The following is a 25,837-nucleotide window of genomic DNA, read 5'->3' on the forward strand; positions in this document are numbered from 1 at the left end:
GTGTCATTGTCTGGTTTTGGGTGGAAGAGTGGCATACACTTAATTATAGACTATTCGGCAAGAACTATTGAACATGTACTCTGTGCTCCCTTGTTGGAGGTTCCCAGGGGGCATCAGTGAGCACAGCATCAAACATCTCTGTCATCGGGCTTCCCTGGTGGCGCAGTGGTTGAGAGTCCGCCTGCCGATGCAGGGGACACGGGTTCGTGCCCTGGTCCGGGAAGATCCCACATGCAGCGGAGCGGCTGGGCCCGTGAGCCATGGCCGCTGAGCCTGCGCATCCGGAACCTGTGCTCCGCAACGGGAGAGGCCACAACAGTGAGAGGTCCGCGTACCGCAAAAAAAAAAAAAAAAATGTCTGTCATCAAGCATAGAGAATAAGCTTGTGGTTACCTGGGGGGCGGGGGGGGGGGTATGGATTCGGAGTTTGGGGTTAGCAGATGTGAACTATTATATACAGAATGGATAAACAAGGTCCCACTGTACAGCACAGGGAACTATAGTCAATATCCTGGGATAAACCATATGGAAAAGAATATGGAAAAGCACATGTATTATATGTATATGAATAACTAAGCCACGTTGCTGGACAGCAGACATTACACATAACATTGTAAATAACTACATTTCAATAAAGAAATTTTTAAAATCTCTGTCATCAAGAAGGTGTCCTTCTGGATATAAGGATAGAAACATTTTTAAAAAATAAGGAAAAATATTGAGTGTGCTTGATGGTAACATGTGTCTGGAGAAGCATCGGGCAGTGAGCGAACACGTGACATTTGGGGGCTGTTTTCTGTTGCTGAGAGTGTGCCCGAGGTGATGTTTGAGCCAAGACTTGAAAGTGGAAGAAAGCAGGTTCTGTGTTCCCGTAAGAGACAATTATCCCAAGGGCTTCCAGGCCAATGCAAGTATCCGGAAGCCTTTGAGGAGAGCAGAGACAGGATTGAACTTTCATTTGAAAAGGATCCTCACGGAAATGCAAATCCAAACTACAATGAGGTATCCCCTGACACCCGTCAGAATGGCCATCATCAAAAAGTCTACAAATAATAAATGCTGGAGAGGGTGTGAAGAAAAGGGAACCCCTCTGCACTGTGGATGGAAATGTAAACTGGTGCAGCCACTATGGAGAACAGAATGGAGGTTCCTTAAAAAACTAAAAATAGGGGCTTCCCTGGTGGCACAGTGGTTGAGAGTCCGCCTGCCGATGCAGGGGACACGGGTTTGTGCCCCGGTCCGGGAAGATCCTACATGCTGCGGAGCGGCTGGGCCCGTGAGCCATGGCCGCTGGGCCTGCGCGTCCGGAGCAATGGGAGAGGCCACAACAGTGACGCGTACTGCAAAAAAAAAAAAAACAAAAAAAAACTAAAAATAGAGTTAGCATATGATCCAGCAATCACACTCCTAGGCATATATCCGAAGAAACCTCTAATTCAAAAATGTACGTGCAACCCAATGTTCATAGCAGCTCTATTCACAACAGCGAAGACATGGAAGCAACCTGAGTGTCCATCCACAGAGAAATGGATAAGGATGTGAGATATATATATGAATATATATAGTGGAATATCACCTAGCCATGAAAAGAATGAAATAATGCCATTTGCAGCAACACGGATGGACCTAGAGATGATCACACTAAGTGAAGTAGGTCAGACAGAGATAAACATAATATAATATCACTTTCATGTGGAATCTAAAAAATAATACAAATAAATTCATGTACAAAACAGAAACAGACTCACAGACATAGAAAACAAACTTATGGTTACCAAAGGGGAAAGGGGATGGGCAGGGATAAATGAGGAGTTTGGGACTAACACATACACACTGCTATAAATAAAATCGACACTCAACAAGGACAAAGCAGAGCACAGGGAACGCTACTCAATATTCTGCAATAACCTATATTGGAAAAAATCTGAACAAGAATAGATATATGTATATGTATAACTGAATCACCTTGCCGCACAACTGAAACTAACACAACATCGTAAATCAACTCTACTCCAATACAAACTAAAAGTGAAACTAAATTGAAAACTAAATAATTTGGAGGCTCGTTAAAAAAAGAAATTTCCTTTGCACTGACATAGACCATGTGCTTGCCCGTTTGGTTTACATGAAGATGCTACATGGTTTTTATTCTGAAGATGCCACTGAAAGTTTGCGAATCAGCATAGTAGAAGTTAAAAAAACATCCCATATCATATTTTTAGAAAATACCCAGTATGCTGCCGGACACTCGGCAATCTCACCACTGATGCAGCTCTAAAGCCCGACAGTGCTGCCTGTTTGGGGAGGAAGTGATGGGCCCGGGTGGGAGCATCTCCTGGGCAGGGACCGGGCCAGCCGTAGCCCTTCTGGTCTCCAGGTCACCAGCCCAAGATGCTCAGTGTTGGGGGAAGGAGTGAAGGCATGATTGGCGGCTGCCTTCACGTCACCCAGGAGCCCCTTCTTGTCTTCTGCCCCAGACGCTCACACAGACCCTAAAGAAACCTACATCTTGCGGGACCGATCACCCGAGGGTCTAGGTGAGGCTGGGACCCTCCAGGTCAAGACAGGAGCTGAGCGGCTCCCCGGTTAGACAGCGGTGCTCAGACGGGAAGACCTTAGGAGGCTCACCGTGTCCTACGCGTCCGTGTCCTCAGAGGCTCTGGTGCTGGAAGGACGCACGCGAGATGGGGGGCAGGACAGGGCTCTCCTCCTTGCCTGCTCCTCTCTGGGCAGGTCTCCGGGGTCTCTGGACCGAGGGGTGTCCGTCCGCTCTGTGAGGAGGAGGGTGCCGAGCTCCGGCTCTGCAGTTCCTCTTCTGTGAACAGCTGGGTCTCGTGTTCCTCCCCGGCTTCCCGTGGGTCTCCCCACAGCCTTACCTCCCTCTCTCCTCCCCCTTCTCTTTTCACACACAGGACGCCCAGAAGCCCTCCGTCTCAGAGATGCTGCCGCTGCTGCTGTCCCTGCTGTGGGCAGGTGGGTGGGCTGCGGGGAGAGGGGTGGGCAGGGCAGGGGCTGCGGCTGACCCTCGTTTCCCCGCAGGGTCCCTGGCTCAGGACAGCAGATACCGGCTGGAAGTGCAGGAGTCCGTGACGGTGCAGGAGGGCCTGTGTGTCCGCGTGCCCTGCTCCTTCTACTATCACTGGGAATACAGGGACAACTTTGCCCCAGTTTTCGGCTACTGGTTCCCGGAATGGGCCGATGTGAACCTGGATGCCCCTGTGGCCACAAACAACGCAGGACGTGAAGTTCAGGAAGAGACCCAAGGCCGATTCCACCTCCTAGGGGACCATGGAAACACTTGCTCCCTGGACATCAGAGACGCCAGGAGGAGGGATCAAGGTTCATACTTTTTTCGTGTGGAAAGAGGAACGACATTCTGGAGTTATAAGTCTAACAAGCTCTCCTTGCATGTGACGGGTAAGGAGTGGGGTCCGGGAGAGGCCTCAGGGGAAGGACCTGGAGCCCCAGGGCAGGACTCGGAGAGGACCCCCTCCTGGGAGGGGTCGGGGGGAGAGCAAGTGGGGGTTCAGAAAGAGGGGCTGGACCAAAGCCTGAAGCTTATCTCAGGGCTGCACCTCTAACCCTCCTCCTGACCCCGTCTCCCCCTTTCTTCATCAGCCCTGAACCACACACCCCACATCCTCATTCCTGCGACGCTGGAGGCGGGCCGCCCCGGGAACCTGACCTGCTCTGTGCCCTGGGCCTGTGAGCAGGGCGCGCCCCCCATCTTCTCCTGGACGTCAGCCGCCCTCACCTCCCTGGGCCCCAGGACCCACCTGTCCTCAGTGCTCACCATCACCCCACAGCCCCAGGACAATGGAACCAATGTCACCTGTCAGGTGAAGTTCCCCGCAAACGGTGTGATCGTGGAGAGGACCATCCAGCTCAGTGTCACCTGTGAGCGCTGCGCCGTGTTGCCCGGGGCGTGAGGGGATGGGGGCAGGTGGGCCAGGCCGGGGGTGCTTGGTGCTGTTGCCTGGAGACCTGGCTGAGTAGGAGGGCCTGGAAGGACAGAAGCCCTGTCCCTCCTGCATTTCTGTGGCTTCTGTGGGGGGAGGGGGGGATGCCTACCCTTATCTCACCCCAGTCCTCTCACTGAGGAAGGAAATCCTGTCTTCCACTCCTAGGTGCTCCACAGAGCCCAGCAAGAGGTGTGTGCTCAGGGGATGGCACAGGTAAGACGGAGCCGCCCATCCATGGGGCATTGAGTGGAGTGGGGTCTCTTCCAGGTTGGGTCAGAGCTGCACTTTCAGAGCTCAAATGGTGCAGGTCGGGTGTGGTCCTGCAATTAGACACAAGAAGCCCCCATTAGGTCTCTTCCTGCCGTATCCTCCGACTCTGGTCTTGCCAAAGTGACCCACACCTCCCTCCCTGCTCATTTTAAATATGGTCTTTATCTTTCTCCAGTCACCGAAGGCCTTGCGGCAGGGGGGGGGGGCATTTTTTAGGTAGACTTTATTTTCAGGAACTTATTTGGGTTCGTAGCAGATTCGTCAGAAGGTTAAGAGACTTCCCTCGTCCCCGCTGCACTTTCCCACACACGCACGGCCTCCCCCCAACAGCACGCCCCGCCAGAGGGTGCCTGTTACAATCGATGAATCCCCACTGACACGTCATTTTCAACCAAAGTGCATGATTGACGTTAGGGTTCCCTCTTGCTGTTGTACATTTCATGGGTTTGGTCAAATGTATAATGACATGTATCTGCCATTATAGTATCATACAGAAGAGTTTTATTGTCCCAACATCTCTTTGGGCCATTTTTGTGACTGTCAGCCCCTCAGCCCTCACCCTGAGCCCTCTCTGGAGCCCAGCGCTCCCCTCACTGCTGTATTCCCACTGGTCATAACACCTGGTGCCCCATCTGGACAGAGCCCCATTAAGGCTGTCTCAGCAGTGCCCACCAAACGGTTGACAGGTGACGCCCAGACGCACATCCCTTGCCCTGGGTGTTGGGGTGCCACCAGGCAGGGCCAGGAGAGCTGTCTGGGCCTGACCTGGAGGTCTGAGAAGCTTCCTGCTGACACCTCCTTTGAAGGCACAAAAGATCACCGTGGACCCTGAGTGACAGGGCCAGTAGAGGCCAGGAGAGCAGATTTAGACCCCCTCCCTGGAAGGAAGGAGAGGCAAGGTCTTTAAGCATCCCACAGTGCTGTCTGTCTGTCTCTCTGGAATGTCCACGGGGCACAGAACCTCATGGCTCTGCTGTGGCCAGGTCTGGAGTCTTTTGCAGAGATACCCTGGATGGAGAAATATCTGACTCCACGAAGAGCTGAAGTTTGTTGGGAGTATGTGGGCTGGAGAGGAAGTGTGGCATAGACTGTGTCCTTCTGGAGAAGGCTCAGGTCCTACAAATGGTGGGGGAAGCTAGGGGCTGAACCCTCGGTGGGAAGGGAGGGGCACCCCTCTCTACCTGCTACGGAGAGGAGGAGACCTATGCCTGCTCATCAGGATTGGAATTCTCCCCAAGTCTCTCTTGTCTGCAGGAAACTCGGGGGCCAGGGCAGGAGTGATTGAGGGGGCCCTTGGGGGAGCTGGTGTCACCACGCTGCTTGTTCTCTGCCTGTGCCTCATCTTCTTCACGTGAGTTGGGCTGGCTGTGGGCCAGGGGAGGAGAAGAGGGGCCTGGAGGGGTTGTGAGGACCCAGAGCAAGGCTGGGGCGGTGCAGGGGTCGTGAAGATCCAGCTCGTAGACACCTGGCCAGGCTTGAGCGTGTTCCCAGCCCTGGTCCCAGATCCAGAAGCCGGGAGGGAGAAGGGACCTTGTCACAGTCTTGTTATAAAGGCCCCTGGGCTCCCTCTACCCTTTTAATTTTTAATTTTTATTGGAGTAGAGTTGATTTACAATGTTGTGCTAGTTTCTGGTGTACAGCAAATTGAATAAGTTATGCATACCCATATATCCACTCTTTTTTAGATTCTATTCCCATATTTCATTACAAAGTACTGAGTAGGGTTCCCTGTGCTACACAGTAGGTCCTTAGTAGTCATCTGCTTTATATATAGCAGTGTGTATATGTCAATCCCAATCTCCCAATTTATCCCACCGCTTTCCCCCTTGGTATCCATAAGTTTGTTTTCTGCGTCTGTGACTCTATTTCTGTTTTGTAAATAAGTCCATTTGTACCGTTTTTTTAGTTTCCACATATTAGCCATTTCATAGGACATTTGTCTTTCTCTGTCTGGCTTACTTCACTCAGTATGACAATCTCTAGGTCCATCCATGTCCCAGAAAATGGCATTATTTTGTTCTTTTTCATGGCTGAGTAATATTCCATTGTATATATGTGCCACATCTTCTTTATCCATTCCTCTGTCGATGGGCATTTAGGTTGCTTCCACGTCCAGCCTATTGTAAGTGTGCTGCTATGAACGTTGGGGTGCAGGTATCTTTCCGAATTATGGTTTTTTCTGAAGATGTTGGGCTCACCCTACTCTTGACCTGCCTTAGTCACTCACTCCAGCCTCAAAAGAGATACCCTGTGTCACAGACCCTCGTGTCTCCCAACAGAGTGAAGACCTACAGGAAGAGAGCAGCCAGGACTGCAGTGGGTATGGAGGACATCCACCCTGTCATAGGACCAACTTCCCTGGTGAGTGACACGGGCATCCCGGCAATGCAGCCTGCCCTGCAGATCTCCCGGGGTGGCCCACAGCCATGCTCCATTCAGCATGTCCAGAAATGAGCTCTTCCCCTTCCTGCTTCTTTGAAAATGTAGGATTTATTATTATTCCTCTGTGTGAGGCCAACAGATCAGGAGACGATTGCCACAAAAAAGACAGGTAGTACAGTTCCCAAGAGGAGGGGCCGTGCCACACCCTGCAGGGCCATGAGGGGCAGCACAAGGGTCTGTCAAGAGGCAGAGGGAGTGAGGAGGAAACCTGGGCAAGAGATTTTGTGGTTTACGTGGGAAGGAACAGGCAGGGTAAGCAGACTGAGGAATGTCTAGTTGAATGATTTCAGAATGCTCTGGGGTGTAGGGGTTGTCTCTGGTTTTCTGGTACCTGGCCCCGGGGTGATGAGAGCAGGATAACGGTCCAGAGAGTAAGAGTTTGATAAAGGAAGTGGTTTGGGCTGATCGGTTTGCAATATGAAGGGCAGGCTTGCAGGCAGATCCCTTAGAATCTCTAGAACTTGACTAGCACTGGCAGGGGCAATCCCTCGAGGGTTAACAAAGCCCCGGTTGTCAAAACATCAGAAACACAAGGTGAATACATCCCTAAACATACTTCTGCTGGGTTCTCCAATTCATCAGTGGTACTCTTGTTCCTGACTCCCAACCAGCGATCCATCCCTTTCCCCCATCACCTCTTCCTGCACTGATACACTGCAAAGCATGTCTGTGTTTCTTCTAAATACAGCTTGATACAAACACTCCCTTTGAGCTGAGCTCCCCACTTAGCTCTTATCCTGCTGAAGCCTCCCCACCTTCCCCCAAACATCTGCATTACCTGCATCTGTATTACCTGCATCTGCATAACCTGCATCTGTATTACCTGCATCTGCATTGCCTGCACCTGCATTGCCTGCACCTGCATTGCCTGCATCTGCGTTGCCTGCATCTGCATTGCCTGCGTCTTCATTACCTGCACCTGCATGACCTGCATCTGAATAACCTGTACCTGCATTACCTGTATCTGAATTACCTGCATCTGCATTACCTGCTCCTGCATAGCCTGCACCTGCATTACCTGCACCTCCATGACCTACATCTGCATTGCCTTGTCTGCATTACCTGCATCTGCATGACCTGCATCTGCATTACCTGCATCTGCATTACCTGCATCTCTATTGCCTGCACCTGCATGCCCTGCATCTGCATTACCTGCTCCCGCATAGCCTGCACCTGCATACCTGCACCTGCATGACCTGCATCTGCATGCCCTGCATCTGCATAGCCTGCACCTGCATTGCCTGCACCTGCATGACCTGTGTCTGCATTGCCTGCATCTGAATAACCTGCATCTGCATTACCTGCACCTGCACTGCCTGCATCTGTATTACCTGCATCTGCATTGACTGCATCTGCACTGCCTGCATCTGTATTAGACAGTCGTCCCATCCTGCCCAAGTCTGAAATGCACTGTTTCTCTGCACTGCCAAACAACTTGATTGACATTTAGGGCAGGAAAACCAGAGTCAGCTTTGATGCTGCACTTCTTCCAAACAGGCTTGCTCAAGCAAAGTAAGCTTTTTGCCCCTCAGAATCATTGCCCATCTGCCCCCTTCTCCTCCCGTGTCCGTATCAACCAGCCCTACTCATGCTCATCCTCTGATCCCTGACTTGCATTTATTTCTTGACCTATGGCTAATGTGGCCATCACTGAGGTCTCTGAGCGAATCCATCACCCATGCATTCACTTATTCCTTCAGCAACTATCTCCCACTTGTTGATTGTTCTGAGCACTTGGGTAATCTCTGTATTTTTACAGAGACAGTGGAAAATGTCCCTTGCTGTCAAGGACTTACATTTATTGAGGGGAGTGGGGCGGTTGTGGTGAAAGCAATGAACAGGTGAGTAGTGAAAGTATACAGGAAATGAGAGCTATGGAGGGAGATGCAATGGGAGGGACAGTTCTGGGGGTGGGAGTCTTTGAGAAAACCCCTGCAGGAAGTGAAGGAACACAGTGGGAGCCCCTGAAAGAGAGTCGTTGAAGGGCTCTAGACAGAGGGAGCCGCAAGTGCTGGGCTCAGAGGTTGGGACGAGCTGATGCATTGGAGAGACGCATCGCTTAGTCATGACGAAGCCGCCATAAAAATCCCAATAGTGTGGGGCACAGGGAGCTTCTGGCTGGTGCACAAGTGGAGGTGCTGGGAGAGTGACGTGTCTTGAGAGGGGGTGGAAACCCTGCACCCCTTCCCACATACCTTGCTTGCCCTGTGTATTTCTTCATCGGACTTTTCACGCCTTCCTAAGCTATATCCTTTCATAATAAACTAGTAATCTAGTAAGTAAACGGTTTTCCTGAGTTTTGTGAGCCACTCCAGCAAATTAATCAAACCTGAGGAGGAGGTCCTAGGAACCTCTGATTTATAGCCAGTTGGTCAGAAGCACAGGTGACAACCTGGACTTGTGATTGACACCTGAAGTGGGGGGGAGGCAGTCTCATGGGACTGAGCCCTCAACCTGTGGGATCTGACACTCTCTCCAGGCAGATAGTATCAGAACTGAGTTACATTGCAGGACACCCAGCTGGTGTGGGAGAATTCCTTGGTGTGGGGGTACAAAGAACCCACGCATCTGGTGACAGAAGTGTTGTGAGTGTGATAACGGTGCGAGAGTAAAGGAGAGACACACAGCAGAAGTGAGTTTCCATAAACACCCTCCTGTTTACGGAAAACCTCAGGAAACCTCAGAGGGCCAGGGGTTGAGTTTGTGATCAATAGATGTGTGACCTTGGGAGGAACCTACCCTCTCTGAGACTCCGTTTCTCTCCCTGTAACGTAGTAATATTTCCTCCATAGGTCTGTGTGGGTGCTCAGTAGAACTGGGAAACAATCTATAGCGTTATATGTGTTGGATGACTGAATCAATGGAACCTTCAGAAACGTTTGGTAGCAGAATGGAAGAAGGAATAGATGCTCTGTCCCAGAGTCAAATTCACTTCCTGGACCCTCTCTCCCTTCTCCCCCCGAAACTACCTTGATCTGACCCCTTCCTTTGCTCTCCATCCAGAATCACCAGCGAGAGTCCAAGTTAGAGGATCCTCCTGACCCCACCAGCTCGGCAGGGGCCACCCCCACCTCGGGGATGGAGGAAGAGCTGCATTACGCCTCCCTCAGCTTCCATGGGATGCGTCATCCTCAGGAGAGCGCCCACTCAGAATACACGGAGATCAGGACCAAGTGAGGGACGGCACGCGGCATCAGCCTCAGGCAGGACATCCGTTTCCTCTACAGGAAGCGGGACCCACAGGCTAATCCTTAGGGACTTAACATCCCCATAGGTGATAGGTTTATGAACTACTGTTAGTGACTTTCCTGCTCTATTGGAACTATCTTAGGCTTTGCATTCAGAGACACCTGGCATCAAGTCCACGCTTTTTCATTCAGCAAGAGTATGATGTCATGGCACCTAACCCCTCCATGTCTTGGTTTTCTGCTTTGGTGAAATGGATGTGAGAGGTCCAGCATCACAAGGTTGTTGTGAGGATTAAACGAAAGTACCAAATATGCAACAGAAGTCTTCATGCATTGTGACCTTTGTCCACGGAAAAAAAGCTCACAACCTAAAAGTTGCATGTTATGTTTTATTTGGGGACCTTACTGAGGACTATAGCCTGGGAGAGAGCCTCTCCCATAGCTCTGAGGAGCTGCTCCAAAGAGGTCAGGGAGGAGCCAGGATATAAAGGTGTTTTTGCTGAAAACAAACAAACAAACATGTAGTCGAACATCAAAAGATGTCCAACCACAAACATCAGACGATCAGAGTAATGACTTTGGAGCTTTAGAGCTTTTCTGTGTATGGGAGGATGCACAGTCTGAGCTGATTGGAAATTAGTCCTTAGATGCACCTTAACACTCTAGGGCCAGGATCGTGCTTTTCTCCGTCCTGAATTCCCCTCAGGGCACACCTTCGGGGGAGACCGCAGCGGTTGATTGTTTAATGGTGGACAACATCCTTTGTTTACTGAAACGGCAGGCAACATTTTGTTTGTTTGTTTGCTCAATTCACCCAGAGGCTGGGTATGTCCTGTCCCGGGCACCACATCGGCTACATGTCAGTCTCACTGTCTACTCAAAACCCTCCCATGGATCCCTTCCTTGACTGGACCTCCAGCACCATCTCTTGCCATTCCTGAATCTTCCCTTTCCACCCTCCCTGTCTTCTACTAGTCCTGCTATAGCCAAAATCAAGTAATAACATTTAGAGAATTTCCTAAATCTTAGAGCTGACCACAGCCAAAATACCGCTCTCTCCTCAAGCCCAAAGAATAATTTACAAGCTTCTCAACCTGACGTTTTAGGTCAGGGGTCAGGAGACCTTTCTGCTAAAGGGCCAGATAGTAAGTATTTAGGCTTTTCAAGCCATAGGGTCTCGGTTGCAACTATTCAACTGTAGTGCAAAAGCAACCGTGGACCATTTGCAAACGAATTAATGTGGCTGGGTGCCAACAAAATTTTATTCACAAAAACAGGCAGCCCCAGGGTTGTAGGTTCTAGGTTATTCTTAGTCTCACCCAATCTGCTTCTCCATCACCGTACCCCAAACCACCTATCCCTCAAGCCATTCTCTAAGAACCCATTCCGATGCATCCCTCACTGTCTCTGAGCACCTGCATCTCTCCTTCCAGGAAGACCCAGCCCCATGAAGTCATCTGGCTAACACCTTCTTATCCTTCAAAGTGAGTTCAAAATTATAGTCTGGGTTGAGAAGGTAGAGGGAAGCGAGAGCTTGGAAACGTCCTCCTACAAAGCCTAACACTCTAATTTTACTGCAAATCAGTTGAAACAAAAACAGCCCCAAATAGACCAGCAGCACCAAAAGCATGGCAGGGACCATGCATGACGCCCCAGTTTCTAAAGTGACACTTGAACAGATGAAAGATTCTGGTGTGGTGTAAGAAAAGGCCTGGCGCCCAAACCCGGCGCCTACACCCAGAAAGGACAGTTAGGTCAGACTTCCGTTTATGATAACATCAGCCTGCGTGATGCGACTCATCACATTAAAGGTCGATGGTTAGCCTTCCAATCCAGGCAAGATGACACTGGGCCATTGTTCCCTGGTTCTCCCTCTGTTCACAACGATAAACCCTGCGCATGGTGCAAGACACAACCAAAGGAGAATTCTGGAAAGTGGTAAGAAGAAGGCAAGTTGCTTTAGGACCCCAGGACTGGAAAAACAACGCAGAGTCAGGCCATCCCAGTTCCTACAGCCAAACGGGGATGAACACTCGCACCCACCGTTTCCCAAACCCCGACTGAGAAACAGTCAAGGGTTATCATCATAGTGTCAGGAATGCGCTCACCTGTCCCATCATCCGCGTTATGTCCTCCTCCCTCCCTGTGGCTCCCGCAGCCCTGTCCTCCCCGCTGCATCAGCCCAGGCCACGCCCCACTGTGATTGTCTCCATCCCCCTTCCTGACCCTGGCTGGTTCTCCTCCAGTGGTGGCCTCGCCTTAGCCCAACCCCACAGGACACTCTGCTCAACAGGTGGGAGACAGGCACCCAGGGCGCAGGAGCGGCCACCAGCTCAGCCAGTGGAGGGACCTGCCCGAACAGCGGCCTGTTCAGCACGTCCTGGCCTGGGGAGGGGAGCGGAAGTGTGGCCAGAGTGAAGTAAGAGCGAGTAGAGATCAGAGCCGGTGCACGGAGTGAGGCAGGCGATAGATGGGCTCCGGGCTAGACATTTCCAACTGGCCTCTTGTTCACACTTCCCGGGGTGAGAAGAAGATGGGCTCCAGGCCGGACATTCATTCCCAGCCCCCTGTTTACATTTCCTGAAGCAAGAGACGAACAGGCTCCAGGACTCCATATATGACCGGACTCCTGTCTATCTTTCGAGATCTGCACCTCGATATAAAAACCAGCGACAGAAGACAGAAATAATAGGGTAAATAACCAGACATTGGACATTTTTATGGCAGGAACAGAGTGGGACAAACCCTGTTGAAAGATCAAGAGGCCATGCATTTCCCATCCTTGGGGCAAGGGAGACATTGCACATGCGCAGAGAGGCTCCTTGGGGTCCAAAAGGAGGGGGCGCCACCCCATAACATGTGAGGCTAAGGCCGTCCCATAGGCCTCTGGGCTGGAATCCATCTTGGAAAAAAGCTGCGCACGCATGCTGTTGAGGGTCCTAGGGCAGGTCAGGTGTGGAAAAAGAAACCAGATAATTGGCCAAAGGGAAACAAAGACCCGGAAGAACTGCCCTATATGAATGACGTAACCGCCTTTTTATGGGGCTCTTCCTCATTGGGGGGACGCCCACACCCTTTCCCTGCGGGTGTGCGTCTCTGCCTTGCTTCTATCTTAACTAAGCAAACTGTGTCTCTGGGTGCTCTCCCACTTGTTGTGCTGTGTCTCTAATAATAAGCTTTGTACCTGTTTTTACAGTTTTGCCTCCGTGAGAGATGCATTTTTCACTGGGGCAAGAGCCAGGGGGTGTGGTGGCTGGGATTCCTGGTTTTCATCCAGGCGCCCCAGGTTCAATTCCTGGGCAGGGAATTAAGATCTCGCTTCACGCCACCACTCCCTGCCGCCACTCTGAGAGCAGGAGGAGAAGCCGAGGTGTCCTCGGGTTACCACCTCTTTCATTCCCTTTTCTCCTCCTGTCCTTGGAGTGGCCCCATCCTGCAGGCTGACCACTGGCCACTGTGTGGGCTGCGTCAGTTTGGGCTGCTCTAGGCTGCTCTGAGCCCTCCACTTGTAGGAACACGTCGAATCTTCGGGGTGACCCCGTGGGTTCACCTGCTAGGGCTGCCGTAAGGAAGCACGGCCGACTGGGCGGCTTGAGCAACAGAAATTCATTTTCTCACAGATCAGGAGGCTGGAAGTCTGAGATCAATGTGTCAGCAGGGCTGGCTTCTTATTATTGTTATTTTAAATTTTTAATTGAAGTATAGTTGCTTTACAATGTTGTGCTAATTTCTGCTGTACAGCAAAGTGATTCAGTCACACCTATATAGACATCCTTCTGAGGCCTCTCTCCTTGGCTTGTAGATGGCCGTCTTCTCCCTGTATCTTCACCTGGTCTTCCCTCAGTATGTGTCTGTGTCCTAATCTCTCTTTCTTACAAGGACACCAGTCCTATTACATGAAGGCCCAGCCCAATGACCTGATTTTATATTAATTACCTCTTTAAAGGCCTTGTCTCCAAATGCAATCACGCTTAGAGGTACTGGGGGTTAGGACGTGCACATAGGAATCTGGGGGGTGACACAATTCAGCTTCCAACGCCGTGCGAGCATAGGCACACCTCTGCACAGAGTGGTTAAGCGCCTCCCCAAGGTGGCACAGCAAGGATTAGGGAAACAAGCGCAAGCCTAGAGCCATCTGCTGCAGAGCCTGTGCCCCTGAGCCCCGCATGAAAGCCCTCAGGGGAGGAAGCCCCCGGGAAGCGCTGACCACCACTGAGGGTGGGACTCAGAGTGAGCCCTGAGGGATGGGCAGGGCCAGACACCTGACCTGCAAGACAGCCACAGAAGAGTCTGTAGAAAACGCCCGCCTCTGTCCTTGTGTCAGATTCTCCCACAGACGAGGGTTGAACATTGTGATCCTTCCATGTGACAGATGAGAAAACTGAGGCCTGGAAGGGAGAAGGGCGGGGCCCACCTACCTCCAAACACTGGCATCCCCCCAGGGCCACGCTGCCTGCCATCTTGCTCCCAGTGCCCGGCGCCCAAGCCTGGCATGTGCAGGGAGGCCTGGGGCAGGGGGCTGCGAGCAGGTCAGGAAGCCTCAGGACCCCCTGTGGGATCATGTCCTGGTGGCCACCCTCCTGGATCCTCGTCTCACCCTCTCCGTCCATTTATACCTGGGAACTCGCCTTCTAGCTGCATGGAGCGATGGGGTTTCCTCCAAGCCTCTATCTGGGCTGCCCCTATCTCACACTGTATCAGCAGGAGCTGGGGCGTTGGAGAAGTTCTCAAGGGTGGAGACAACGTCTGCCGCATTCTTGCCTTGTGCTCCATTCCCCTGAAAGGAGAGGTGCCCCTGTGCCGTTGTCGTGTTCATTTTGTTCCCAAGTCCAAGCTTGCTCTGCTCGCCTCACAACGGACGCATGAATCGGAGATGAGGTGTTGAGGGAAGGAATGACAACTTTATTCGGAAAGCTGGCAGACCTAGAAGACGGCAGACTAGTGTCTCTGAAGAACCTTTTGACTGGGGTTTGGATGCCAATTTCTTTTACAGCACAGAGAGGGAGAGGAGATGAGGAAGTAAAGTGAAAAGGCCACAAGCTTTGCAAACATCTCTTGGAATGGCCAGCCTCGGGGAGGGAATGCGTTCATTTCTTCTTCCTTGCAGCCATCCACGGGTGGAACGGCGTCCAGATGTTTCCCTGAACGAAGCCACTTTGTTTTAACCTTCAGGCGGAGGGGCAGGGCTCCCCGAGGCAGGCCATTATGTAGAGACAGTATCCTTTTCATGAACAAAAGCAGTGGAAAGCAAAGGTTAAAGTAGAAGAAACAGATCCAACACGGAGTCAGGATTGACTCTTCCCTGTTACAATTTCAGTAACTAATCACCACCTCTTTCACCCTGGCGGGGACTGACCGGCCTGATTTCCTGCGGACAGAGGTGTGGGAGGGACAGGCTGTGGACGGGGATCCGGGAGACGCCTTTGGGCTGTATTCGCTGCTCGTGACCCTCACCAGGGCCTCACATGGAAAGTAGAAGTGGTGACTCTCCCAGGTCCACGCAGCTCCGGCAGCATGTGGGTGCGGAGTTCCTCTTTTGTGGTCGGTTACCTTCTGACCTCAGCTCTGGGCTTCCTGTGGGGGCTTCCTCTCAATCCTGTGACACAAAGGCCCCATCACTCTTACCCCAAAGATGCTGCTACTGCCACCACCGCTGCTGCTGCTGTCCCTGCTGTGGGCATGTGGGTGGGCTGCGGGGAGACGGGTGGGCGGGGCAGGGGCTGCAGCCGATCGTTATTCCTACGCAGGGTCCCTGTATCAGGACAAGAGGTACTGGCTGCGGGTGCGGGGGCCTGTGACGGTGCAGGAGGGCCTGTGTGTCCGCGTGCCCTGCTCCTTCCAGTATCCCCGGGCCTACTGGGACGACTCTGTCCCAGCTTTCGGCTACTGGTTCCAGGAAGGGGCCAGAACCAACCAGGATCGTCTAGTGGCCACAAACAACCCAGATCGTGCGGTGCTGACGGACACCCAGGGCCGATTCCACCTCCTTGGAGACCCCCGGACCGACAACTGCTCCCTGGACATCAGAGATGCACGGCAGAGAGACACGGGGACATACTTCTTTAGGGTGGAGAGAGGGCCTACTGTGAAATATAGTTATTTAGAGAGCAAGCTCCACCTGCATGTAACAGGTAAGGATGGTGTCAAGGAGAGGACACAGACACAGGGGCCCTGAGGGCCCCCAGGGCAGGGCTGGGAGGGGACCCCATGTCTTCTCATCCTGGGAGGGGCCCAAGGGGACCTAGGAGGACAGGCCGCTGCGGCTGGCCTGGGGCAGAGACAGCTCTGAGGGGCACACTCGGGGCCCCGCGTCCACGGCCTGGGTCTGTTTCTCTCTCCTCTTCAGCTCTGACACAGACACCCGACATCCACGTCCAGGGGACCCTAGAATCTGGCCTCCCCAGGAATATCACCTGTGCAGTGCCATGGGCCTGTGAGAGGGGGACACCCCACACCTTCTCCTGGACCGGGGTTGCCCTCCCTTCCCTGCACCCCAAGGGCCCCCACTCCTCGGTGCTCACCCTCACCCTGGGGCCCCAGGACCATGGCACCAACCTCACCTGTCGAGTGAACTTCCCCGGAGCTGGCGTGAGCGCAGACAGAACCATCAGGCTCAACGTGTCCTGTGAGTGCGGGGCCAGGACGCCGGGGCCCTGAGGGCGGAGGGCGTTGGGGACGGGAGGGAGGGCCTGGGCTACTGCGTGCTGAGCCCTGCAAGCTGGAACTGGGGAGGAAGGAAAGAGGACACTACTCCACCCTCTTCCTATTTCTAATGTTTCTGGGGGGAAAGGGCCAATGCCTACCTTCCCGCCACTGAAAAGGGGACTGTTATGTCTGTCTGTCCAGATGCACCCCAGAAGCCGACCATCAGAGTGTTCCGGAAAGAAGACACAGGTAGGTCTAAACCTCTCTTCTCCAGGGGTGTGGTGGAAGTGGAAGTGTCTCTGCCCTTCGGAGCAGAGCTGGGGATCAGAACTCAGATGGCAGAGAGGCTCAGGCCCGGGGTGGGGACAGCAGAGGTGGGAAAACCCCCAATGGCGCATCAGCTTACGCACTGGCCTCCCCCTTTCGCTGGCCCTGCTCTCATGGGGTATCGCGTGGCCTCTTCCTTGCCTGTTGGACGTGGCTGTCCCCACTGCCAGGGCTCCATCCTTGTCCCACATCCTGCCCTCATTCTCCTTAGGATCTAGACCCCACCTACTCCTTCAGTTTCCTTCCCTCATTTTAATGTCATTGTTTACAATAGTAAGCATACGGGACTGCCCTGGCGGTCCAGTGGTTAAGACTCCACGCTCCCAATGCAGGGGGCGCAGGTTCGATCCCTGTTCGGGGAACTAAGATCCTGCATGCCGCACGGCACAGCCAAAATAAATAAAACAAAAAGTAGAACGTAGTTGAAAAAGATAAAGAAAAGAAAAGAAAAGAATAAGCATACCATGTGTGTTAGTCAGCTCAGGCCGCCATAATAAAACACCAGAGACTCGGTGGCTTAAAAACTAGGAGTTTATTTCTCACAGCTCTGGAGGCTGGGACGTCTGAGCTCAAAGCGGCGGCTGATTGGGTTCCTGGTGAGGGCTCGCTTCCTGGCTTGCGCACCGCTGCTTTTTGTCTACGTTCTCTGGTATCTCTTATAAGAACACTAACGTCATCGTGAGAATCTCAGTCTCATGACCTCATCTAACCCTAATGACTTCTCAGAGACCCGTCCAAATACCTCCAAATACCATCATATTGGAGGTTAGGGCTTTGGCATATGAATGTGAGGGGAACATAGTTCAGTCCCTAGCGCAATTTAACAAGAATAAAATAGTATTCAGCACTTGTGTATCCCCCCTCTTCGTTATCTTTTCGAATAGAACCTACACATGTACATTTTAAAACACACACATATATGCAGATCATACTACCCGCATGCTTTGCATCTCTATTAGTATTTTTAATAAACTTTTCATATGCAGTAATTTTAGACTCACGTGGTACAGAGACTGTCCACAGATCTCTCTCCTCAGCATTAAAATCCTCCATCCACGTGGCATATTTGCCACAACTAAGGAAGTGACGTTGGTACATTTCTACAAACTACACTCGCCTTTTTCTCAGACTTGGTATATCTTGGAGATTCTCCGGTATCTGTACCTAGGAAACCCTCTTCATTCTTAATGATGACCCCATGGTTTTCCAGTTAGAAGTATATTATATGATAAAGTACTTAATAGGTCTCCTGTTAGTGGAAAACTACGGTGTTTCCAATCCTTTGCAAGGACAGGACAAATGTGTGGGTCTGGAAGCTTACTCTTGAGAGAGAAGAAAGTCCTAGATCGAAGGGCATGTTTGTAATTTCTGCAGATGTTGCCAAATCGAGCTACATGGAAGGCGTTCTGCTTACGCTACCCCTGCTGTGTGTCTGTTTCCCTGCTACACATTTTCATCCTTGCTGATACCATAAGTGAATACACTCTCATGTTAACTTGCATCATCATTTTGTGAATAGGTTGGGTATCTTTCATTGCGTTTAAAAACCATGTGTATTTCTTTCTCTTTTTTTTTTATTGCGGTACGCGGGCCTCCCACTGTTGTGGCCTCTCCCGCTGCGGAGCACAGGCTCCAGATGCACAGGCTCAGCGGCCATGGCTCACGGGCCCAGCTGCTCCGCGGCATGTGGGATCTTCCCGGACCGGGGCACGAACCCATGTCCCCTGCATCGGCAGGCGGACTCTCAACCACTGCGCCACCAGGGAAGCCCCATGCCTATTTCTTTGTGGTCTTTTTCTTGATGATTTGAAGAAACTCTTTTCATATTAACGCAATCGTCTGTGTATAAGTTGAGAGGATTTCTTTTCATCCTAATCATGGGCTTTTGACTTAGTGTACGGTGATTTTGCTAGGCAAAAACATGCCATTTTTCTTGGCCGCACCGCGTGGCTTGTGGGATCTTAGTTCCCCAACCGGGGATCTAGCCCGTGCCCCCTGCAGTGGAAGCACGGAATCCTAACCACTGGACCGCCAGGGAACCCCCGCCATTTTTTTTTTAAGTTGCATTCAGTGATGTACTGGGACTAGCTCTTACTGGTTGGCGAGAGCCAGTTGTGCAATTGTGTCCATCTTTTCCCGCTTCGGGGTTCAGAGGCTTCAAATTAGGTGCTTGAAATTGGCCAAGATGGGAGTTTTTACACAGAGGAAATTGACAAGTGCTACAAAACAGGAAGATATGAACCCTTAGGCAATGAAAGAGACAGACAGACAGACAGGCAGACTGAAGCTAGCTTTCTCTCTGTCCTGCCAGGACCTGAAAGTCTGGGCCAAAGCCTATCTCTCCCAGTCCAGGAGGGCGAGTTCCTACGCCTGGACTGTGTTGCCGACAGCAACCCTCCTGCCAGGATGAGCTGGATCCGGGGGAACCTGACCCTGAGCCCCTCCAATTCCTCGAACCCAGGGGTCCTGGAGCTGCCCCGGGTGCAACTGGAGGACCATGGGAAATATGTCTGCCGAGCTCAGCATCCGTTGGGCTCCAAGGAAGCATCTCTGAGCCTCGTTGTGAAAAGTGAGTTGGAACACACTGAGGGAAGGACGCCTGGGTTCTAGGGAGGGGAGAGTCTCCTCTGATCCCTCCCATCTCTCCCCACAGAACCCCCGCAGCTGCTGGGACCCTCCTGCTCCCAGGAGGAGGAGGGTCTGCACTGCAACTGTTCCTCCCGAGCCCAGCCGGCCCCCTCCCTGCGCTGGCGGCTGGGGGAGGGGCTGCTGGAGGGGAATTTCAGCAACGCCTCCTTCAAGGTCACCTCCAGCTCGGCTGGGCCCTGGGTCAACAGCTCCCTGAGCCTCCGCGAGGGGCTCAGCTCTGGCCTCCGACTCAGCTGCGAGGCCCAGAACGGCCACGGGGAACAGAGCGCCACTGTCCTGCTGCTACCAGGTCTGGGAGCTCTGAAGGGCCGTGTCCGGGGAAAGGGGACACACGAGTCTGCGTCCTAGAAGAGACTGAGAGGGAGAGAAATGGGCCTGATTCAGGGCAAAAGGGGAACTAGAGTTCATGGTCCTCTGTCGGTTGGCTGGGGTGGGGGCTGGGGACACAGGAACCTACAATTATATAGAAGGATGGGGGACAAAGGACAGAGTCCTGGATAGAAGTGGGCACACTCGTGGGTCATGGACTTGAGAAGGCTGGTCACTTAGGTGCCTGCTTAGGGAGACTGCAGGTCACCCCAAGTCTCTTATTTGCAGGGAGGCCAGCACCCAGGACCGGTGTGGTTTGGGGGGCCGTCGGGGGATCCGGCGTCACAGCCCTGCTAGCTGTCTGCCTGTGCCTCATCTTCTTTGTGTGAGTGGTGGTCCCAGTTTGGGACAAGACTTCCCGAGGTGGTGGTATGGGGGGCAAGGGGCGAAGGAGGGGGAGACTCAAAGAAATTTTCAAAACTCAAAGCTCAGAGCTGAGGGCCCTGGTAGAGTGATGAAGCCGGGAAGGAGGGCCGTTAGTCAAAGCGGCATCAGGAATGCAGCCTCCTGACATCTTGGCCAAGTGTGGACTCTGGTGCCAGCCATCCTGGAGGAGGGAACAGGTGTTCTGGTCATGGTCTCTGCAGCTGGACGCCAGCCTGCATTCAGTCAGTCCTTCTCAGCTCCATGCAGTGAGTCCACCAAGCCAAGAAAGGCCCTGGTCTCTCTTTTCAGAGTGAAGATCTACAGGAAGAAATCAGCGGAGAAGGCATCAGGCAGAGATGGCGTCCGTCCCGCACTGACTTCCATCTCTCTGGTGAGTGATGTGGGCAACTTTCCATCCAGTGTCTCCACTGGACACCTCTCCCCTAACAGGGCCCGTAGCAGCTTACTCAGCACCTCAAAAAAATGAGTTCGTTCTCCCCACCTGCAAATTTGTTCTTCCTCCTGAATTTCCTGTTGCACTCAAGTCACCCTCTCCTCTTTCCCCTCCATCACTTCCCAGAGCCAAGAATTGCCCAAGTCCTGTCCATCTTCCTTTTAGCAAAGCTCATCTCCATTTGGCCCCTTCCCTGCTGAGCCCTCACATTCTCTCTGCCGGGTCACTGGCTTCATCTCTCCTCCCCGAACAAGCTCTCGGCAAGAAATTCCCCTAACGGCTGTCCTTCGGTCACCCTGTGCTTGCTCCCCACTGTCTAGATCCAACAGAAATATGCGAGCCATGTATATAACTTAAAACTTAGCCACGTGAGTAAAGTAGAAAGGAACATGAGATCAATTTTAATATAATATTTTATTTAAGCCAACGTAGCCAAAGTGTTATTTCAAACATCATGTCATCAACAGTCAACATAAACATACAAATTATTGAGATTTCTCTTTCTTTCTTTCTTTTCTTCTTTCTTTCTTTCTTTCCTTCTTGCTTTCTTGCTTTCTTACTTGCTTTCCTTCTCTCTTTCTCCCTTCTTTCCTTCCTCTGTTTTCTTTCTTTCTTTCTTTTTCTTTCTTCCTTCCTTCTTCCTTCCCTCCCTCCCCCTCCCCCTTTCTTTCTTTTTTTTTTAAATTTATTTATTTTTAGCTGCATGGGTCTTTGTTGCTGTACACAGGCTTTCTCTAGTTGCAGCGTGTGGGGGCTACTCTTCGTTGTGGTGCGTGGGCTTCTCATTGTGGTGACGTCTCTTGTTGCGGAGCACGGGCTCTAGGCGCAAGAGCTTCAGTAGTTGTGGCTCACAGGCTCAGTAGTTGTGGCTCTTGGGCTCTAGAGTGCAGGCTCAGTAGTTGTGGCTCACGGGTTTAGTTGCTCCATGACATGTGGGATCCTCCAGGGACCAGAACTCAAACCCATGTCCCCTACATTTGCAGGTAGACTCTTAACCACTGCGCCACCAGGGAAGCCCCTCTTTCTTTCTTTCTTTCTTTCCTTCTTTCTTCCTTCCTTCCTTCCTTTGTTCCTTCATTCCTTCCTGCGTTTCTTTCTTTCTTTCCTTCTTTCTTTCTTTTTTCTTTCTTTTTTCTTTCCTTCTTTCTTCTTTCTTTTTTCTTTCTTTCTTTCTTTCTTTCTTTCCTTCTTTCTTCTTTCTTTCTTTCTTTCTTTTTTCTTTCTTTTTTTCTTTCTCTTTCTTTCTTTCTTTCTCGACTTTGAACTCCAGTATGCATTTTGTACTCAGCACATCTTTGTTCTGACTCACCACGTTTCATGGGCTCAAGAGCCATGTGTGGCTGGGGGCTCCTGTGCTGGACAGCGCAGGCTTAGGAAATCAAGACCAAATTCTTCAGTCTGGTGTTCTGTGATCTGTCCCCTGCCAAGTTCTCCAGCCGGCATCCTGTCCCTCCCCACAAAATGAGCTGATTATATTCTATGATATTATGATTTATAATAAGAAATATATATTTGGTCTTTATCCCCTATTCCTGGCACAGAGCCCCTAGAACCCTTGAACTTTCCTGTGATGGGAGTGATAAAAGTATTTCTTGTTATATTCATGGAGTGACTTTTGGGAAGCACCTAAGGATGGGGGCTGGTTGCTGGGAGAACCAACCATGCAATTGGGGGATTGGAACTTTCAGTCCCACGCCCTGACCTCCAGGGATGGGAAAGGGGCTGGAGGATGAGTTCAATCCCCAAGGGCCAATGATTCAGTCAATCATGACTATGGAATGAAGCCTCCATAAAATCCCTCAAAGTATGGGGCTCAGAGAGCTTCCAGGTTGGTGAACAAGTGGAGATTTGAAGAGATTGAAGCAATCGGAGAGGGCATGGAAACTGCACCCTTTCCCTATACCTTGCCCTACACATCTCTTCCATCTGGCTGTTCCTGAGTTATATACTTTAATTTAAAAAAACAGCTAATTTAATAAGTGAAATATTTCTCTGAGTTCTGTGAGCTGCTCTAGCAAATGAATGGAATCTGAGGAGAGGGGTTGTGGGAATCTCTGATCGACAGCTGTCTGGTCAGAAGCACAGGTGAGAATCTGGGACTTGTGATTGGCATGTGAGGTTGAGGGTGGGACAGTCTTGTGGGACCGAGCCTTTAACAGTGTCAGAATTGAGCTGAATTGTAGGACACCTAGCTGGTGCTGCAGACGTGCTTGTTGGTGTGCAAATCCCCCCGCCCCTGCCCCATATTGTAAGTGGTTCCAGGATCCTTATATCTCCAGGCAGGGCTCACTCTTTGTGACTTTGTGCGTTTGCATTCGAGATTTCCTCTGTCCTGGTCCCATTTGCACTGGTCAAGCCCTCAGTCATCTTTCTTGCCCCAATTAATTTTTTTATTTATTTTTTATTGATCCATAATTGATTTACAATATTGTGTTAGTTTCTGGTATACAGCAAAGTGATTCCTATATATATATATTCTTTTTCAGATTATTTTCCATTATAGTTTATTAAAAGATATTATACGTAGTTCCCAGTGCTATACAGTAGGACCCTGTTGATTATCTGTTTTAGATGTAATAGTGTGTATCTGCTAATCCCAAACTCCTGATTTATCCCTCCCTGCCTCCCCTGTAACCATAAGTTTACTTTCTGTCTGTGAGTCTGTTTCTGTTTTGTAAATAAGTTCTTTTGTATCATTCTTTTAGATTCCACATATAAGTGAAATCATATGATATTTGTCTTTCTCTGTCTGACTTACTTCACTTAGTATGATAATCTCTAGGTCCACCCATGTTGCTGAAAACGGCATTATTTCCTTCTTTTGTTAAAAAATGTATTTTATTGAAGTATAGCTGATTTACAATGTTGTGTTAATTTCTGCTGTACAGCAAAGTGATTCAGTTTTATATATATATATATATATATACACACACACACGTTCTTTTTCATATTCCTTTCCATTATGGTTTATCACTGGATATTGCTTTTTTTTAATTAATGAACTTATTTATTTATTTTTGGCTGCGTTGGGTCTTCATTGCTGCATGTGGGCTTTCTTTAGTTGCGGCAAGCAGGGGCTACTCTTCGTTGCAGTGCACGGGCTTCTCATTGCCGTGGCTTCTCTTGTTGCAAAGCATAGGCTCTAGGCGCACAGGCTTCAGTAGTTGTGGCACGTGGGCTCAGTAGTTGTGGCGCACGGGCTTAGTTGCTCCGCAGCATGTGGGATCTTCCCGGACCAGGGCTCAAACCCATGTCCCCTGCATTGGCAGGCGGATTCTTAAGCACTGTGCCACCAGGGCAGCCCTATCACTGGATACTTAGTCCCCTGTGCTATACAGTAGGGCCTTGTTGTTTATCCATTCTATATATAATAGTTTGCATCTGCTAATGCCAAACTCCCAATCCATCCCTCCCCCACCCCACCCTCCTTGGCAACCACAAGTCTGTTCTCTATGTCTGTGAGTCTGTTTCTGTTTTATTTCATTCTTTTTTAATGTCATGCCAATTTATGTCATTTAAATATTCCCCTGCCCTATACCAGACCGACTGTCGTCATGCATCCCTGTAATAATCACAGGCCTGTCCCCACCACACTGTGAGCCCCTGGAGGGTAGTTCAGGTCTCCTGCAGACCTCTGTGACTCTCACCCACAGCACCCTGCTTCTGTCCATCAAATCACAATTTGCAATTTGATAAGTTTTGAGTGGGCAACAATTTCATACAGTCCCCTTGTCCTCATAGACTGTCCAAGGTCAGGGATCTTGTCTGTGGAAGAATCACTTCACCTTGCTCACTCGGTCTGTTTTCCTAACTGTAAAATGAGGATAACATTTATATCATCCGTGGAGGGAAGTTATGAGCATTCAGTGGGGTGAGAAACAAGAAGAACAGACCACTATGATTAAAGGAATGAATGAATGAGTGAGTGAGTGAATGAGTGAATCCTCAGGAAATGGGTGTGAAATGGATAAGGGAATAATTGCCCCCCTCAAGCCCCAGGTTCCCTTCTCCAGACCTCAACAGCCAGCTCTGAAGCTCTTCTCTCGTCCCACTCAGGGTCACCTCAATGAATCCTGTTCAGACAGCCCCTCGGACTACCAGACCCCAGCTCCGGCCACCTCCACCCCAGGGAAGGAGCAGGAGCTCCATTACGCCACCCTCAACTTCCACAGGCTGAGGACCCACAACTTTCAGGACCAGGACACCGCTGAGTACTCAGAGATCAAGATCCAGAAATGATGCCCCCGCCCCCAACCCCAGAACCAGGCTGGAGCCCAGAAGGTGCATCTCTGAAGAAAATGTGTGCCAGGCACCGATTCTTGAGGACTTGGCTGCCCTCTGAGCCAGAGCTTACAAATGAGGAGGTGAAGCTCCTGGGAGCGGCTGAAGGGCACAGAGAGTCCCAGGTTCAAATCCAGACCCTGGCAGCCCTGAGGGTGTTATAGCAGGCGAATCACTTTACCTCTCTGTGCTTCAGTTTCCTTCTCTGTAAAATGGGGATAATATCCATTAGGCACATTGTTAAGTGGGAAAAATGCACTTTGGGAGCTGCTAACCACATTGTTATGTGTTAAGTTAGCCTCAGCATGGAGGGAGATGTCAGCTCTACCACATATTTCTGTTTTGCCTGACTGTTTTTAAGAACATGAATTATTTTTTGTTTGTTTGTTTTTCCGGGAGGGAGGAGATAAAACATGTATTATTTTTTTTAAGTAAATCTAAATTTACCTCTCTGGATGGAGACGATATTTCCCAATACATGTACCTAACAAAGGACACCCAGGATATATAATGAATATTTTTTTTAATAATAAATAATTTAAAAATAAATTTGAAGGCTTCCCTGGTGGCGCAGTGGTTAAGAATTCACCTGCCAATGCAGGGGACACGGGTTCAAGCCCTGATCTGGGAAGATCCCACATGCCGCGGAGCAACTAAGCCCATACGCCACAACTACTGAGCCTGTGCTCTAGAGCCCTCGAGCCACAACTACTGAAGCCGCGTGCCACAACTACTGAAGCCCGCATGCCTAGAGCCCGTGCTCCGCAACAAGGGAAGCCACCGCAATGAGAAGCCCGCGCACCGCAACGAAGAGTAGCCCACGCTCGCCCTGACTAGAGAAAACCCGCATGCAGCAACAAAGACCCAACGCAGCCAAAAATAAA

The 25,837-nt window shown here is 50.9% G+C and overlaps 2 protein-coding genes across 2 annotated transcripts; both read left to right on the forward strand.

Annotated features, from left to right (window-relative positions):
* Window positions 1-739: 739 nt before the first annotated feature.
* Window positions 740-9,851, forward strand: LOC307178473 (myeloid cell surface antigen CD33-like; the record flags this gene model as incomplete). The annotated part of the gene is made up of 8 exons (XM_079906669.1): window positions 740-763; window positions 2,913-2,973; window positions 3,040-3,417; window positions 3,619-3,897; window positions 4,128-4,175; window positions 5,487-5,583; window positions 6,512-6,593; window positions 9,678-9,851. 8 exons carry the CDS (start codon window positions 740-742, stop codon window positions 9,849-9,851), a joined length of 1,143 nt encoding a protein of 380 aa, XP_079762795.1.
* A 5,643-nt stretch (window positions 9,852-15,494) lies between these two features.
* Window positions 15,495-25,350, forward strand: LOC307178532 (sialic acid-binding Ig-like lectin 5; the record flags this gene model as incomplete). The annotated part of the gene is made up of 9 exons (XM_079906747.1): window positions 15,495-15,993; window positions 16,179-16,487; window positions 16,709-16,756; window positions 17,380-17,430; window positions 19,146-19,403; window positions 19,488-19,772; window positions 20,081-20,177; window positions 20,528-20,609; window positions 24,729-25,350. 9 exons carry the CDS (start codon window positions 15,495-15,497, stop codon window positions 24,909-24,911), a joined length of 1,812 nt encoding a protein of 603 aa, XP_079762873.1. The 3' UTR covers window positions 24,912-25,350.
* Window positions 25,351-25,837: the final 487 nt, after the last annotated feature.

The sequence above is a fragment of the Stenella coeruleoalba genome, assembly GCF_951394435.1.
Source record: "Stenella coeruleoalba genome assembly, chromosome: 20".
NCBI classification, from domain to species: domain Eukaryota; kingdom Metazoa; phylum Chordata; class Mammalia; order Artiodactyla; family Delphinidae; genus Stenella; species Stenella coeruleoalba.